The sequence below is a fragment of the Euwallacea similis genome, chromosome 10 (assembly GCF_039881205.1).
Source record: "Euwallacea similis isolate ESF13 chromosome 10, ESF131.1, whole genome shotgun sequence".
Taxonomy (NCBI): Eukaryota; Metazoa; Arthropoda; class Insecta; order Coleoptera; family Curculionidae; genus Euwallacea; species Euwallacea similis.
This window is the reverse complement of record NC_089618.1, coordinates 1,328,879-1,346,432: the sequence shown is the minus strand read 5'-3', so window position 1 is coordinate 1,346,432 and position 17,554 is coordinate 1,328,879. Positions and strand designations below refer to the sequence as shown.

General features: G+C 37.2%; 3 protein-coding genes across 3 annotated transcripts in view; all 3 read left to right on the top strand.

Annotated features, from left to right (window-relative positions):
• The first annotated feature begins 1,810 nt into the window (after positions 1-1,810).
• Positions 1,811-17,554, top strand: part of LOC136411614 (peptidoglycan-recognition protein LF-like) — a 32,723-nt gene continuing 16,979 nt past the window's right edge. Inside the window, exons 1-2 of the mRNA XM_066394254.1 lie at positions 1,811-2,105; positions 2,168-2,351. Coding sequence (XP_066250351.1) covers positions 1,998-2,105; positions 2,168-2,351 — 292 coding nt within the window. The 5' untranslated portion in view covers positions 1,811-1,997. The remainder of the gene's footprint in view (positions 2,106-2,167; positions 2,352-17,554) is intronic.
• Positions 5,974-7,535, top strand: LOC136411921 (peptidoglycan-recognition protein SC2-like). The gene is made up of 2 exons (XM_066394735.1): positions 5,974-6,034; positions 6,195-7,535. Exons 1-2 carry the CDS (start codon positions 5,974-5,976, stop codon positions 6,929-6,931), a joined length of 798 nt encoding a protein of 265 aa, XP_066250832.1. The 3' UTR covers positions 6,932-7,535.
• Positions 9,618-12,432, top strand: LOC136411846 (peptidoglycan-recognition protein 3-like). Its single transcript, XM_066394606.1, has 2 exons — positions 9,618-11,295; positions 11,488-12,432. Exons 1-2 carry the CDS (start codon positions 11,226-11,228, stop codon positions 12,273-12,275), a joined length of 858 nt encoding a protein of 285 aa, XP_066250703.1. The 5' UTR covers positions 9,618-11,225; the 3' UTR covers positions 12,276-12,432.

The window sequence follows — 17,554 nt, the reverse complement described above, 5'->3', positions numbered from 1 at the left end:
ATCAAGTAAATGCGCGCCTTGATCTAACAAATTGTAGTTCAAATGCAAACACCATCTAGGGTTTTTTTAACTTGATTTTTACTACAGAAATAGAAGAAACTATTTGCGTGGCCAGACAAATCAAGAAGCAATTCATCGTTATGAGGCATGGACATCCCAAGAAGCAAAAATTTTGGAAAAAACTGTGTATTAATAAAAGCTGAAGTGCTGTGCTGTTGAAAGGAAACTGGAAAGGGATTACGGAGAAGTGCTATCCGACGATCATTTCTTGCAGCAGCGTTTTCGTGGACTAGTTTTGAAGAAGTCGGTAACTTTTTGCGCTTTGACAACATAACCACAAGAGCGGAAAGAAAGAATCGAGACAAATTAGCGGCTATGAGAGAAATTTGGGATTTATTTATCATAAACTGCAAAAAACCTTTTGAACCTTATCAGCACATTACCATTGTTGAACAGCTGATAAGTTGTAGAGGACGGTGTCCCTTCAGGCGATATATGAACATATCTTCAGGCAAATCAAAACCAGTACGATACGGCATCAAAATCTGGGCTGCAGCTGATTGTAAAACATCATAATTATCGAATATGCAAGTTCGTGCAGGAAAATCTATAGGTGGAAAGCCGGAACAGAACCAAGGATTTTGTGTTGTACCAGACTTAGTGGTGCCTCGTCAAGGTACTTGGCTTGGAATTGCTACGGATAACTTTTTCACTAGTATGCAACTCGCCAGCGGTTTGCTATGAAAAAAGCTAACTTTCTTAGGTACTGTTTGGAAAAATACGCAAGACTCGTCTCTACAATTGCAAATTAAATCGCGACCTGAAGAATCATCTATATTTCCCTTTTCAAGAGGCTTAACAATGGTTCCACGCATTCTCATGAAAAAAGGAATGGTGCATTTATCAACCCAGCACGACACTGATAATGTTGACACTTCAAATAAAAGTAAACCAATGATAATATTGAACTGCAATAAAACTTAGGGAGGAGTAGATAACACGGGCCAAAGCTTACCAGAAAGATTCATGTGGGAGAATGACTTCTTAGATGGCCCTATAGATTATTTATAAACGTACTTGGCATTTGGGTACTAAACGCTTTTTTTATACGTAGAAAAATATCCAAATTGGAAACAAGAAAATCGATCAAGGAAACCTATTTTGATTCAAGTTAGCTAATGAACTCGCTCGCAGAAATGTGGAAAATAGGGCAAAATACAAACAAAATAGAGCGAATGTAAGGCAAGCGTTAGAAGACTGTGGAATAGACATCGGTGAACCTTCGGCTTCTGTATCTAAAGCAGAAACTCGAAGAAAACGAGGTCGATGTTATCAGTGTCCTCGAAAATTGGATAAAAAGTTAACACTATTTGTGGAAGCTGCGAACAGTTGATTTGTGAACTTTATCTCAAAAGGGGAGAAATCGCGTTTTGTTTAAAGCGTGCCTTAAAATAATATAGTTATATTTTCCTTTATGTAAGCTTTATTTTTAGTATTTAAAACTAAGGTTTTGTTTTGCAAGTTACATTTTATGTCACCTACTTTCAGTAGAAGCGTCGTTTGTTTTGTTAATATTTTATTAAGTATTATTTTTTAATAAACCACTGAAACATGTTTAATGTGATTCTAAGTATACGTATATTTTGAAAAATTCTGGGGTCGCTCAAGAACCCCATTTAGATTTTTGCGCAATTCTCATTCTAATGGGGCTAATAAAAAGAACGAGAAATTCTCGACCGACTCTGGTAACTGCGATATCCCCACCTTCCATAAACGTTTTGCGCCTACATTGGTAGTTACAACAAGCATACCAAGCTTTACAGGCGAAAAATTTGTTCGATGAATAAAACAAATTCGCGGAATCCAATAACGAACGCAACCGTCGCTCGTGCTCTGTGAAGTGCGTGTTACTTTTGGTCTGAAGGTGCTAGATCTGGAACGCGGGATGGCCGTTCCATCTTAGCGCCACGAGGGGAGTGTATGATGACCAAACACAAATGACTCTATCCTTGGCCAATAGCGTGGAGGATCTAGAGCAGGGTTGCAGCGGTTGCAACACCCAATCCGACTCTGACAGCGAATCCTTGAATGATTTTAAATTTACAGTAAGTTGACCACTAAAAGCCCACTCCGATTCTCCTGCTTTGAAACTATGGTTTCGTATCAGGATGTCAAAGATGTGAAGTTGATGACCGGAGCACCAGCGACGACCACTTCCATTGTCTTTAAAGATTCGCCTTACCCGACGGTTGGCGATACTATCAATATTCACATTGGAAAGGCTAATATTAACGGGAAAGAATTCGAGAATTTCACCAGTAACAACTTAAAGATCCCGTGTGAAAATAATGGTAAGTACTTTTCTTTATGCTGTCCGACCCCATCGAATTATGAGAGGTTCTGATTTGCTTTATTTTTATTAAAATTGAATGAATCACCTCATATGCGCACGTACAGGGTATCGGTTTGGAAAGAGTCAATGTAAGTATCTGAGAAACTACGTATACCAAGGTCAAAATGTGAGCTTTTAACACTGTCCTTCAACGCTACCGGAAATTTTCTGTTTAATTGCGAACGCTAACTTATGGGGAAATTAACGTGGAGTTTAAATTTAAGGTGAAATTTAAATTTCATTAACACATGTAATTTCCAGGAACTCCTCCATAGTCTCCTTCGCTTTCCTTGGGGATTTATGCCCCAAAATTCGGGTTTATAATGCCTAATTGCGAAGAAGTTATATGGCTAGAGAACAGAAGAGTCACAAAGCAATTACTTAAAGATTAGAACAGCAAAATTGTTACTTTTTAACGTTTTCTTCTAGTTCTTCTCGTCCCTCCTTTGGGATAAAAGCTGAAACAACATATTAAATGCACAAAAATTTAAAGTTTAAATAAATAAAGATATCTCTAATCTTGAAAGCTTTTCCAACTCTTATGTTTATCTAAATTACAGTTATCTTTATTATCGATAGTGTGCCTAATTATAATCATATTTGCTCTTCACATTACTGTATTACATGAATGAAAGGTTCTGGAATTAAATTATGATTTCAATTTAAAGTATTAAACCTTTTGGAATTTCCAATAATGCGAAAGCCTTCAGCGTTTCTTCTAATTTAAAAGGGACGGCAGAGGAACTCTACCGTACTTAAAACCCAAGGTTTTTAACAGCAAAAAAGTTGCTTGAGGTTTAAAAATTTCCAGTGTTATTCGGATTCTCTTGCAGGTTTCCTCTTTGAGTCCTACTTCCTTCTTCGTCCATAATCTACGTCAAATTACTATATAACTGCAGGACTAGATAGTACAGCAGGTACATTGGAATATGAACTGGAAGCATTCAAAATCAAAGAAGCCTTAACCTTTCTCCTCGCGGTTCTCACCTCACCAAACACCTACTGGATTCAGTTGTACATATTAACTAAACTATGGACGAATTTGTAAATTTCAACTAAAAACGCCAATTCAGGCATTTCAGTCAGAAGCCGAAATCGCGCTGACCAATGAGAACGTTGGTAGAGTGGTTCAAAATTAGCGGACACAAGTCAACTCGCCTTCATTCGAAGGAACATCGTAATATGAAATTTTGATTGACAACTTATCCAGATACTCGCATTGCAGCTTTCCGAATTACCACCCTGCATAGCCAAAGAGGTTTTCCACAATCTACCTATATTATACAGTGTTTTTCGATGTGAGCAGGTGTTGCTTGGCTTATTTCATATCAGGGGATACCTAGAAAAGGCCCAAGTACTGTCCCTTTTTGCGTGTGTTTTCCGCTTCGTTTTTGTTGTACATTTGCAATAAACAAGCAAATCGTGAGTGCCTTTTGCTGAAGGTTATCCTTAACCGAAGGAATAGTGCCGTGCGCATGAAATTGGTGGAATGCGGTCCAGACAAATTTATATAAATGCTAAAGCTTGATCTGATATAGAAGTTTGATTATAAGTATTATCGTTTGTTTATAGGTATGTATATAAAGTATTTTGGAGTTTATGTGTAATTTAAATTGATGGTTGTGGGTTGGTACACGTTAACAGGGAGATAACTACATACAAACCACTCTACACATGGGACACTAACCTTTCAGAATGGCGTCGAATTCACTTTCACACCATCTCATAGTTATCTACTAGAAACAAAAATCGTTAATTTATGCATCAGTATTTATTTGCTAATTTTAAACAAAGTAAAGATAATCTAAAGTAAATAATATGTAATATATGGTTAAAGTATTTTCGTATCTACGGGCAACGCGATCATCCGACTTACGAAACCTTATAAGAAAATAAATTATCATTTTTGATTTGAACGTTATCCAGCTTATCGTTAATAATTCTTTTTATTTCTCTCATTATTTTTTGAAATGGATATTTATTTCACTACGCCCCTGAGTTTTCTTTGCGAGAGCCATAGCGGAAGCGCGAAGACATTAATCATTGGCGTACCTCACGTGTTCAACAAGGACCGATATTTTACAATAAATAATTGAAGACTTGAATAATGATTTTTAATTCCGAATTTATTTATTCCTCTACGCCCACGGGTTAGACTTCCAGTCTTGAGGGTGAGACCGTGCAATTTACGCCTCTATGTTTCTTTGAGCACCTGACATAAATCTATGAACGATAGAGAAGATTTAATGGAATGTAATTCGCGGAGAAAAGACAAATTCGACTGAAATTAACGAAAAAATAGGATTTTTGAAGAGAGCTCAGATGTTGAGCTTTCAAGCTCAAGATACCACTGTTTTCGATGAATTTGAACAATATGAAGTTTATTTTTTATATACGTTTAAAGAACGATCGACAATGCTCATTGACGTGCGATACCCCTGTTTTCTCAAAAGGAAAATTATTTAAAAATTAGTTGTGCCCATGCAATGCCCAGTGAGGTGCGGGAGAAACGCTTTCTAATGAAAAATTCTTTAAAAATTTAGTTGCAGTTGGGATATTTTAGAAACATAATTTATAGGTAGGTACCTACTGATAGCGTCGCATTCTGTATTCCATTGATTGATAAATCTGTGCATTTTAAAACAGGGTCAATGGATAAACCGCAACGTTCATAGGCGTGCTGCAGCTCGTATCTTAGAGCAATTTAGGCATAAAACTATAAAATTTATTCTCTCTGAGAGTAGGTACTGTTCACTTCAGTAATTCACCGCTTTCATTGAGATAAATCGGAAAATATTTATAAGTTTTCACAGAACAAAGAGGAACGTGATCGTATGATGATCAGTGGCGCGCTGCCGATCGTACCTCGATGTAAAATTTTTAAACAAGTTGGTTGTGTTTTGAATATTTCAAGTGCAGTTATGCTGACAGTGTTCACTCGGTACGCCACTGTTTTCGTTGAGATAACACTGAAACTTTCTAGACGCATTGGAGGGTTGAAATGCGAAGTCGTGTGGCTGAAGGTATCTCGTTTTCCAACGAAAAATTCTGTTAAAACCACATTTTTATGAAGTTATTTTTAGAGTACCTAGTCGTGTTGATGACTGGTGTTCGCAGTTAGTCTGCCTAAGCTTTTATTAGGTTCAGGTTATTAGGTATTTTATTAGATTCATTTGTAAAAGCTTTTTAGTAATGATATGTTCAATCCAGCAGCGTGTTTTCGTAGTCTTTAATAACACCTCAAAATCTAAGAAATTATTGGCGTAAATGTATCTAGTGCTAGCTTCTCTGACTTATTTCGGGGCGGAGATGATCACCCATGATGAAATTTAAGTCTCTTGGCAATTTGAAGGAAAACCACATTGCTAATTTAAATTTCCAGAACGTACTAAGGGAAATTTTTATATGTCTACATTTCAGTCAAACTGCGATAAAATAAAACTTCCAATATTCTCATAACAAGATAATGAATCACTATAACGTAACCCATCTGCGTGTTTGTTTAACTTAAACCGAGAAACTTCAGTGATCGCTGGAAATTCGGGGAGAAACTCTGGAAAAACATTTTTTAACCTGAAAGCATGAAGCTGCTATTGAGAATCCACTCTGAAAGAAAAAGATTTTTCAGAAGCACCAATAAAGGTAACTCCCCTCCTTTGATAAATGTAATTATTAGCTTTACCGAAAATTTTAAATTTAGCTTGTTTATCGTTTGTCTGCGCAAACATCTTCCGAAAATAAAGCCACTGTTTACTCAATGTCTATTATAGCGGGTTTACGAAATAGGTCTCCCTTGTTGTAGTTGCTACCATTACTTATCAACCATCCACAGCCGCCGCTACTGGCTGCGCCAAGCCCTCAATCGGATTCATATTTTGCCAGTCAATCAGAGATCACTACAAACTCTCTATGTTCCTCTTCTCTACAGTTGTTGTCCTTTGTTTGATCACACCAGCAGCCATTATTATTTCTGCAAAGAACCACAGCGACGGCCCTGCTACATCCTCTACGACAACATCATCATCACCATCAGCTCCTACGCAGAAGCACCACATTCTAAGAAGAGGTTTATGGGGGGCTAGATCTCCTTTAAATCCACTCCAACCACTTCGACCCCCACTTGCCGTCTTGATCGTCACAGAAACCGGTACCGCTACTTGCGGAGATCTTTCCAAATGCTTTGGGGCCATGCAAAACTTGCAGAACTCCCATGTGGGAATTGAACATTTACCGGACATTCGGTACAACTTCGTGGTGGGGGGTGATGGGAATGTGTACGAGGGAAGAGGCTGGTTGGTGCAAAATGAGCGCAAGGACAATAGTGTTGAAGTGGCCTTTATGGGAGAGTTCAGTGAGCAACCTCTAGAGCAGTTTATGGCCCTTACTGGACCATGGTTAATCGAGCAAGGGGTGAAGGGGGGGTATCTCAGGAATGATGTTAAGGTGGGGTGTGCAAATCGAACTGGGGGGTTTCTATGCGGTGAAGCGAGTTTGTGGGCGGTGAAAGGCAATGGCGGAGGAGGTAGAACTTCTCATTGATTTTAGATGATGTTAAGTAACAAATTTTATATGCAAAGATATTAAATAAAAAACAATAACAGTAAATAAGAATAAGGAATTTTTAATAAATTTATTTCACAAATGCAGCTCCTTTAGCTAGATTTTCGGCGATTTTTCACATCTAAGTTGAACTGAATTGACGCAATTTTCACTGTAACGCTCACGATGGAATATTCCAGGTGTTCCAGATTTTTCTATCTCACAAAACTAAAAGATTTTAAATTGCTCTTTAGGCCATTTCAAATATCTACTAACAAATCTTGCTCTTAGCCCAGCTCTTTTCTCTCCAAACCAGATTTCTGGATTCGAATTTTAGAATTTGAGCGATTTAATTTCGATCGCTTATTCGAGGTCTACACATTAAAACGCACAATTTAAACTACAACAATGTCCACAGTTTATTACTTACACATAATAATGTGACCTCCCTAATCGCTGGAACAAACTCAACCATCCAGAATTAAATCCTTAAGCAGGACTAAGACCAACACATGAAACCCTCCAATACCATTCCAGACATTCACTATATTCTCATCAAACACCACGCATGATAGTTTATTCCGTTTTTATGTGGTGTGTGATATTTGTGGGCTTCATCCGAGAAACCGCAGTGGTTTTACCTTTTTTACCCAATTTTTCTAGATGACGTTGAGACTAACCAAGTCGAAGCAGAGAATCCTGTAGACCCAATCATTCACTACAAGAAGAACCACACAAGATTTTTCACTCATCGAAAGGTCCTCATATTTTTGACGGGGGTAGTGGCAGTGGGTGTGGTCTACTTGATTATACCGAAACCCATTGAATATGGCAGTCATGTTCCCAGAGCGAATTGGGGGGCAAGGGCCTCTAAAGGAGCTTTGATTAAACGAAGTCAACCAGCTACGCTGGTTGTCATAAAACACACTTGGGGAGACACATGCTTTGACTATGAGTCCTGTAAATCCAGAGTCAAAAGCCTCCAGGAGAACCATATGAATGAGGGAAAGCTTCTAGATATAGCTTACAATTTCCTGGTAGGGGGAGATGGGCGAATTTACGAGGGCATAGGCTGGAACTGGGAGAATTTTATTAGAAATGATAGTATTGATATAGCGTTTATTGGAAATTTCAATTATGATGTGCCCAGTGACAAAATGCTTTCTGCTGCAGTGCACCTGATTATCATAGGGTGGTATGAAAAGTACATTGATAAGAATACTTACTATGTGGTCAGCGACAATCAGACCAGACCTGTGGACAGTCCTGGTAAAAACTTATTTGCAATGCTTCCGCAATGGTTCAATCACTACAATAAATATGCATTGTGCTTCTTTGATTGCCACGAATATAGATGTAATTATACTGATTTTTGTTCTTAGATTGATAATTTGCTTGTGATAGTTTTGCGAATTTGAATAAATTGAAAGAACCAAAGAAGGTGCCCGAAAAGAAATTAAAATACTTTAAATCGCTTGAAAACACAACATGGACGGGTCTAAACATGCCGATTGCATATAACCTTAAGGGGCTGTGTTGAACGGTCTAGAGAAGACAAATTAATCTCACCATGATATTAAAAGTTTGTTTTGCAGGAAATTTTAGGCGCCTCTTTTCTCATTTACGGTTTCATTCAAATTTTCCTACTTCTGGATCTAACTCCGCCTATGTGCGTCTCGAATATCTACCAAGAAATGCCGGACTTTACTTCCGGACCATTTAAACCTTGTTAAAAACCCAAAGTTTTCAATCTCTCCAGATTTCTTTCCTTTGAATTGTTAATGTAAGTACAGTTTTGCCCTTCACTACAATCCCCAACAAATCCCAACTTGAAACAATGCAAAACATTCTGGAGCATGTCACCTGGATCGAAGCCTCAAAACTGGCTGTTCCAGAGTACAGAACATCCAGACCTGCCACACCCAATATAAACAAGGAAAAAACACGTCAAAACAGGTACCACACATGCACCAAATCCAGGCTTGACAGTGTATTGAAGTTTTGTTCAATGAAAGTTCTGGGTGGAACCCTACTTGATTGTAAAGGAACCTTTTTCTAGATGACGTTGTTGGTAAACAACAGGAACGACGAAACCACTTTCATTTACTGCATCCGCTCAAATCAACAGCCGAACAAACCACTCTACAGACGCAAACGGTTACTCATCCCAGTGGTTGCAGTGGTTGCAGTTTGTGCAGCTGCTATTGTAGGCATTGTAAGCTCGCGGATCGAAGTGAATGTAATAGAATATGGGTGGATGGTGCCTAGAAAAGGTTGGTGGCCCAAGGAAGGTCTTAAGCCCCCTCACTAACCCAGCCTATTTGGTTGTCATAAAGCACAGGGAGGGCCATATGTTCCGACTACCGTTCCTGGGAATCCAGGGTCAAAAACGTCCAACAGATCTATATGAATCAGCTCCAACTATGAACTGAACTAACTCAGATATATCCTACGATTTCTTTGTAAGAGAAAATTGACGGATTTAAGAGGAGATTTTCAGACAGGGCATAAACGATAGTATCGGCGCTCATAAGGGGTTTCAAAGAAAAAATTGCCAGTGATATTATATTTGATTTGGGGTTTTCGTTAATTTAGGTGGGGGTGGGTGAGAATATGGTCGATTATATGAAGTACAGAGTGAGGCAAAGCTACTTGCTTATTTGAATTTGACGCCCTGAAGCATTTGTTGCTGTATGGAGGCACATTCGAGAGAGAAGGGTGTAAGATTGTAGCTTCCCTTGGTTTAGTTAGCTTGGTTGATCTACCCGTGGCGTGCTTGGGGCTTGGTTAGCTTAGTCGTGGTTTAGTTGGTGATGAAGTGGACGAAGGTAGACCACGCGTTCACTATTGTGGCATACTTATTTTCTTCAGTGATGATGCTTACTTCTATCTTTCGGGATTTGTCAATTAGTAGAACATGTGCTATTGGGGCCGTGATAACCCCAGACAACTTCATCAGCTTTTCCTACACACGGAACATGTAACTAGTGCGCACTATCGCGAGTTGCAATAATCGGTCTATGGCTTTTTGAAGAAAATGAACGGGTAGTGTTGGTAACCATTACGCCTACATGCTTCAGAAGTTTTTCTCTCCGCACTCAATGAGATAACTGTGAGAGATGTATGATTCCATCAGGACAGTGCCAAGGCACACAGTATGTTTGTCAATGATTGTTTTGTGTCAACACTTCCTAGGACGCCTCATCTTCTTGAGGCGCGATCTGCACTGGCCAGCACTGTCGGCTGATTTAGCCCCTTATGACTATTTTTTATGGGGCTAAAATCGCTTGTTTACAATCCTTCCCTGTCATCACAATCCTTACCTGAAGAACAATATTCGTCAAGTTTTCGCCAACATACCTGTCAATATGCCGGAAAGAGTTGAACAAAACTTCCGAGTTCGATTAACGCAGCGTATTAAGATTAATGGACATCACCTGCCTGATATCGTCTTTAAAATTGTGTAAACATAAAATTTAAATGTTGAACTTGATGTTATTCAAAGGATTGAATATACAGCGTGGAACAGTTAAATGGAATCAGATTTAAAAGTTTGGAGGTTGCAGCTCTCGCCCAAAGGGGGTTAAATTTAGGGATGGAATTTTTACGTTGCGGGATATAATTTTAGGATCCGAAATTGACGTGTTTTGATATTTCTTTCACATAGGCCAAACTACACAGATATTGGTTTTATTCCATTTGGTTGTTCTACCTTGTATATCTGCATTGCTTTTTTTCAATTGAATTTCTAAATAAGCAAGTTTCTCTGCCCCACCCTGTATTATGTGGTCAACCACAACCAAATCAAAGAGGGGGACCGTGCCGGTAGCAATTTGTTCCAGGGTGGTTCCCAGAGTCAAGCACAACAACATTGCAAAAATGATAAACTTGTAATTAATACCATGGACCTGTAATTGCTGCAATAGTTGTCCCGAGAAGTGACATTGAATTGTTATGTGAAGTTCGATCACAATCAAACTGAAGAGATGAATAATCCTGGTAAGAATCTGGTTGCGGTACTCAGGTGTACTGCGTGTGATACATTGGCAATCATTGTAATAGTTCTTGTGGGAAGGAGCAGCGAATTGCTGATTGTCGCAGATGTAACAGGAATAAGTGAAAACTAAAGAAAACATAAAAACAAATGATCAAAAAATTATTATTTATGAAAAGGACTTATTCTGAATTGTTCTTACCAGGCATTACCACATATCGCTAAGAAAGGGTGTTAAGGTAGTTTTACCTAATCTTCATGAACTAAAAGATTGTATATTATGATATACTCTTACCCGGAATGGTACAAAATTGCATCTGGCCGATACCAGGCCCCATTACTAAATTTAACCTTCAGAAGGTTCTAACAGGTACTTACGCCTTTGCAAAAGTGTATGTAATGTCCACTGCTCTTTGTGCCTAATTTTATTCACCGTTAACAGTCTTGCAGAATCAACGCTCCCCGACCCAAAGGAACCACCAAGCTTTTGTGGCATACAGTCTCGAACCATCATGCTGTGCTTAAACTTCGTCTAACCAACCATATTTTTGTTTGATTTTAGACAATGAACCAGACGCCCTTCCTGATCCCGCGTCTCAAGTAAAACCGCCTATAGCACCAAAGAAAAGCAGCAAAAAACGGATAATCTGGTTGACGTTTCTTGCATTTATAACGAGTCTTGCAGGGGTAGTCATAGGGCTGCGTCCCTGGGAGACTGTAAGCTCTAAAGAAATAACCACACAGCTTCCAGAAACTACAACTCAATTTGACAATTATGGGGCTATTGTGTCTAGAGAAAACTGGGGGGCGAAACCCTCTAAAAGTCCCCTACAGCCTATGAATAAAGCGGCTACTTTAGTGGTGATAAATCACACTGGGGGGAAGTCTTGTTCCACTTTTCTACAATGCTCACAGAGAGTCAAAGACATTCAATTGGAACACTTTAACGTGAAAAATTATCGAGATATAAGCTACAACTTCCTGCTTGGCGGAGATGGGAGGATTTACCTTGGGAGGGGCTGGAGGGTGACGAACGAGGGCAGGAACGAGAGCGTGGACTTTGCTTTCATTGGGAATTTTAATGATTTGGAGCCTTCAAATGAAATTTTGAATATGGCAAATTGGCTGATATCAGCAGGGGGGTGGGAAGACCCAAATGCCATTAATCTCAGTAAATATTATGTAATCAGCAACAACCTGACTGAGCCTTCAAACAGTCCTGGAGCACATTTATATGCAAAAATGAACGATTTCGTATTCCATACTTTTAAACTTTGCTATGCCAACTGCTCTGATGGTAGTTATGTGCAGTCAAAAATCTGTCCTCCAGAAGAAGCCATCTCTTGCTGACCATTGTTTGACCATAAAGGCTATTTAGAAATATTATTAGGTATAAAAAACATATTTAAGGTAGAAATCTCTGTTTCACGATTCTGGAAATTCTGGTTTTTTGAAGTCTCTCAGGTTTCTGAAACCTCTCCACCTTTGTCTCACAACTGCGTCTATGTCCAGAACATTTAGAATTAAGTATAATTGTTTTTAGCAAAATTTAAGTTTGCAAATAAAATAAGTAATCTATCACTTAGTTTCTTCATAATCCCAAAAAATGCAATTAACCTTGCAACACACGATTAAAAAGTATTAACATATCAGTTAAATTCCAATTTAATTTTATGTTATTTTTCGGTTTAAAAATAACTTTTCTATCAAAAAATGTTTCAAGTAAAAGTTACAAGGCCAATTTGTTGTCACTTTTTAATAACCTTGAACTTTTTTTACTCCATAACATTCCAACAAAATCCTACTTTAATTTTTCAAGTATCACCTTCTATTTCCGAATTATTTTATGGAATCTACGCTTGTTTGCGCATTTGGACATATGAAATTTTATTAGGGTTAGATAAGGGAAATTTCGAGAAAAAATTATTTTCCTTACTTTATCAAAAAAAAAAGTAAATTCTATCAGAAAGGCAAAATAATAAAAATATTCTGTGTATTTTTTAAAAGTCAAGTAAATAGCGATTCGGAAATTCCAATTTTTAATTAAAAAAAAAATAGTATTAATTTTTGCTTGGTGAAATAGAGTAGCCAGTCCTCTCGTCCGATTTAAATCCCTGCGACTTATTCCTTTGGGACCATTTAAAACATTAACTTTATAAGGAGTGGCCAAATATCGTAGATGACTTGAGGACTGGTATCGTCGATGTAATGCAATCAATTAAGCAAGACACGTATGTTCAGGTAAGAAACTCGTTCGTGCAAAGAATAGCACTGCGTTTGGGTAACGACGGAAGACATTGTGAGTAAATGCTTTGTACAAGTGTAGATTCCATAAAACAATTCGGAAATAGTAGGTGACATTTGAAAAACTAAAGTTGGACTTCATTGGAATGTTATGGGATAAGAAAAAAATATTTAAAGTAATCAAAAAATGACAAAAAATTAACCTTGTAACTTTTACTTTAAACTTTTTTTGATGGAAAAATTATCTAAAAAGTTATTGCCATTATTCTGTATATATGACGGACCTTATATGTTAGTTCAGGTTCTCCGATTAACATAGAATATTACTTCATATTTTTCAGATATTTCAGTTTAATTATGGAATTCATAACGATAAGTTTAACAGGAAATAAGTATTTCGGGTTAACTTTCTAAAAGGAAATCGCGATTGACACAAAATGAATATTTTAGATTAAGGTTCAGAACTTATGAACAAAAATCGAATACAAATTAAAATAGAAAATGAGAATTCCATGTTAACCCCCTAACCCAGAAATGGGAAATCCCAATTTTCACTAGTCAAAGAATATGTCATATTTGGTCGCTTTGGAAGGACAAGAACTATACAGGGTGTTTGGTAACTTGATACATTCCTTTAAGAGCATGATAAAGCATGAAGTAAGGAGTAAAAACCCAACTTATCTTAGTATCAAAGTCGATAATAACAAAGATACAGGGTGTCAAAGTTTAAAAAAATGAATCATGTTTTCTTTAATATCTTGCAATTTCTTCCAGCTAATTTTGTAAAATTGCGTATCTGGGGGCTTGTGGTATGAGAAAAAAAGATGTATTTTATTGAAGTCGCTAGAAACAACTTGCGTGTATTAGAAAAAGAGAGCATCACTTTCAACAAGATCTTAAATAATTAAAATAAAGCAAGTATTACTTTCACAGAAAACAGACAACAGTCCTTTTAAGGACTTTTAAGGACTATAAAGAAATGCAATAAATGCTGAAATTATTTTTACATCATTAGTTTTAAATGCGCTTTTCTCGGAAACCGTTGCCTCCAGCGATTTCAATAAAGTATACCTTTATTCTCAGCCCAAAAAACCCCCGGATACACAATTTTACAAAATTAGCTGAAAGAAATTGCAAGATATTAAAGAAAATGTGATTTATTTTTTCAACTTGGACACCCTGTATCTTTGTTATTATCGACTTTGGTACTAAGATAAGTTGGGTTAAATTTAGTCCTTACCTCGTGCTCTATCGTTCCCTTAAAGGAATGTATCAAGTTACCAAATACCCTGAATAGAACTAAAAAATTGGAAGCTGGAACAGAGATCCCGAGATAACTAGATTGGCTGTGAGAGGATTAACCTTATTAACCGATTTCATAAAGATTTTTGTTAACCGGATAACACGAAACAAGTTTTTCATCAAACGGACTGAAGTAGGATGCGAGCTCAATTTTTGATTACAATTTCACGTTACACGTTCAGCAAAATGGTTGGATTACGAAGTCGGCATTTCGTAATGAATTAGCAGGCCTTCAAGTTAACACGGAAAGGAGATTCGAACTTCAATTATTTTTCAAGTAAAAGAATATAAAAAATCTGCAACAATAGCGGAAGCAATGAAAGGAATTATTTGCCAATTTCAGAAATAGAGAATCCATGTAAATGTTGCTTCATACAGTAGGATGATGTTCGGTTAACACGGTAGCTGAGCATTTCATGTTGAAATCAAACTGAAATATGGCGATTACTGCAAACTGACCGATGGATGGGCATTTCGTGTTAACCCGGTAGGGATGTTCCATGTTAATCTTGTATCGTGGAATACGAGGGGTTCCAAGTTAACACAGAAATATGTAGTTTGGAATTCAAGTCACTATCAATCACCAGCATTTTAAAACTAACTATGAAACGAAGGATATTTTTTTATCAGATACTGTGGGATTCCATGACGGAAACTGACGATGTAAACCTGAATTATGACGATTACGTTAACAGAGCGGGACTTTACGTTAATCCAGATTCGGATTTCCGTATTGATATAACATCAGCAATTGTTGCACCACTAGATGAGGAATTCTGGTTAACCCGGAATTTCAATACTTTTGGTTAACTTTAGTTTAACCTGGTAATCTAAAATGGGGACTTTAGGTGATATCACGAGTGTCAGAAATAAAAATTCCATGTTAACTGATATACGGTGGACTGAGACTGATTGTGGTTAGTTGAGGTACCCGAAGCCGTATTGAGTGAGAATTTCCTGAATATAACGCAATAAAGTAATAAGAAATAATTGATAACTCAAATTAACTTGCATTAACTTGATGTTAAATGCTAATTTAGTTAGTATCAAATTTAGTAAAAAATTGATTTGGTGATGAAATCAGTGGTCTATGGAGTTTTGATGAACATGGCTCACCTTCTCCCGAAGTTAAGAAACAGCTTACAGTGCTCTTTTCAGACGTTTTTATTGAGTTAGTGTTAGTGAGCATGATATATTATATAGAAAAATATATAGCGATGCAAATTAACAATAGCAGTTGTCCGAGTGTTAGAAAATCTTTGCGTTAATTTGTTTTTTCTAGTGGCTTCTGATGTGTTTTTTATGTGTTGCATTTAGAATTTACGTGAGCTTAGGTGTGTATCGGTACAGGGTACTTAAATATAGAAGCATTGCATCTTTTTCCAGGAAGAAAACATATGTGGAATCAATTGTTCCAACAAGATCGCCTTTATACCGCTTTGTGCCTATTAGCCTTTCTCCTGCTTGCAGCAGTGTCTTTTTTGCCAAGAAGCACTGTTAATTCCGAGCCACCATCCAGCGATAGTCCTCCGAAGGACAAATTGGTGGAAAGAGCTATGTGGGGAGCAATGGAAAGAAGTAAAAATATGACCCCAATAATCAATGAAATTACCAATATTTTTATGACCCACACGGGGGGCAACTCTTGCTTCAGCTTTGAGAAATGCCTCCGAGAGTTAAGACGGAGTCAACAGGAGGACATGAAGGATTACAGCCTTCCAGATATACGATACAACTTCTTCATCGGTGGCGACGAGAGGGTGTATGAGGGGAGGGGATGGGACTTTTTTGGAGAGGAAATGGGCGATAACGACACGATCGATGTGGCTTTTATAGGGAATGCAACGCGAGAAAAGCCAACCCATCGAACATTTCTAAAGACTTATCTTTTTTTAAAATGTTCTTTGAATATGAAAAAGCTGAGTGACACAAAACTAATTATACCGGAAGATTTGGAATGGGTTCGAAACCAGGTGAACTATTGCAACGTGCTCGAATTTAACATGAACTCCACAAATTGCAACTCTGAATTCAATATCTCATTCAAGTGTTAGAAGTAAATTCTCGCAGATGTAAATTATAGTTATTATGATTATTTATGCATTACTGACTTATTTAAAATTATTATATATTTTTTACATTAAATACGGTCATGGCCACTCGGGTCACCGGATTTAAATCCGCTAGATTTTTTCCTCTGGGGCATGTAAATTTCTTGGGTTATAGAACTCTGGTCGACACTGAAGAAGATTTAATTCAACGGACACGGTATTCCTGTAACGAGATAAGATATATGCCGGGAATATTTCAATGTATTCAGCAATCGATGTTAAGACGAGTTGATGCTTGCACTGAAGTGGAAGGAGGACATTTTTAGGAACTATTGTAATTTCGTGTTATTTATTTTCAATTGTTTTTTTACTTAGAAAAATGTATGCCTTTTTCTGTTATTTAGAATTTATTAGTTCTAGTATAGTAATTTATTAGTTTGCCTTTTTCTGTTATTTAAAAAGTTCTTTAATATGTAAAGATAAAAAAAAAAGTTTGACGCCCTGTATCTTAAAATCAGAGCATTGTCGGATCTATGGTTGTATAAACTTTTCGTCTTAGAATCACCCTTTGAAGTTGGGTCACGTACGTAAATAAAACTCTATACAGGGCGAGCAATAATATTAAAAATGATAAGCAGAATATTGAAAATATTAAATATGTTTACGGTAGATGATTTTTGAAATTATTCTACCTCTTGTACTTTGTGATATACTAGTTATTGAAAACAGCCTTGAAGAAGACTTTAATTATTAAAGTCAAAACGTCGGCGACACTTCATCGGAAAAAATGGGTATTTCTTTGCTCTTATCAGCAGATCTACATAAGTACCTAAAATCTGGATTCAGAAATGAATTGTTTCAACAGTAAGGGTTAGTTCAGGTTAGTTAAGTTTAACTCAAAAGTCCAAATGAACAGAATTGACCCAATGATCTGAAACAACTTTAAGTAACTCGAAACTCAATGGTCAGACCTAGACGTAATAAATGAGAATTTAAAATACGAAAGTTTTCAAATATCTCCAAAACGGTTAA

Coding starts and splice junctions, on each gene's coding strand:
- LOC136411921 (XM_066394735.1), top strand. CDS start 5,974: ATGAAGCTGCTATTGAGAATCCACTCTGAAAGAAAAAGATTTTTCAGA. Junction 6,035..6,194: donor TTTCAGAAGCACCAATAAAG/GTAACTCCCCTC, acceptor CCCTTGTTGTAG/TTGCTACCATTACTTATCAA.
- LOC136411846 (XM_066394606.1), top strand. CDS start 11,226: ATGGTACAAAATTGCATCTGGCCGATACCAGGCCCCATTACTAAATTT. Junction 11,296..11,487: donor CCTTCAGAAGGTTCTAACAG/GTACTTACGCCT, acceptor GTTTGATTTTAG/ACAATGAACCAGACGCCCTT.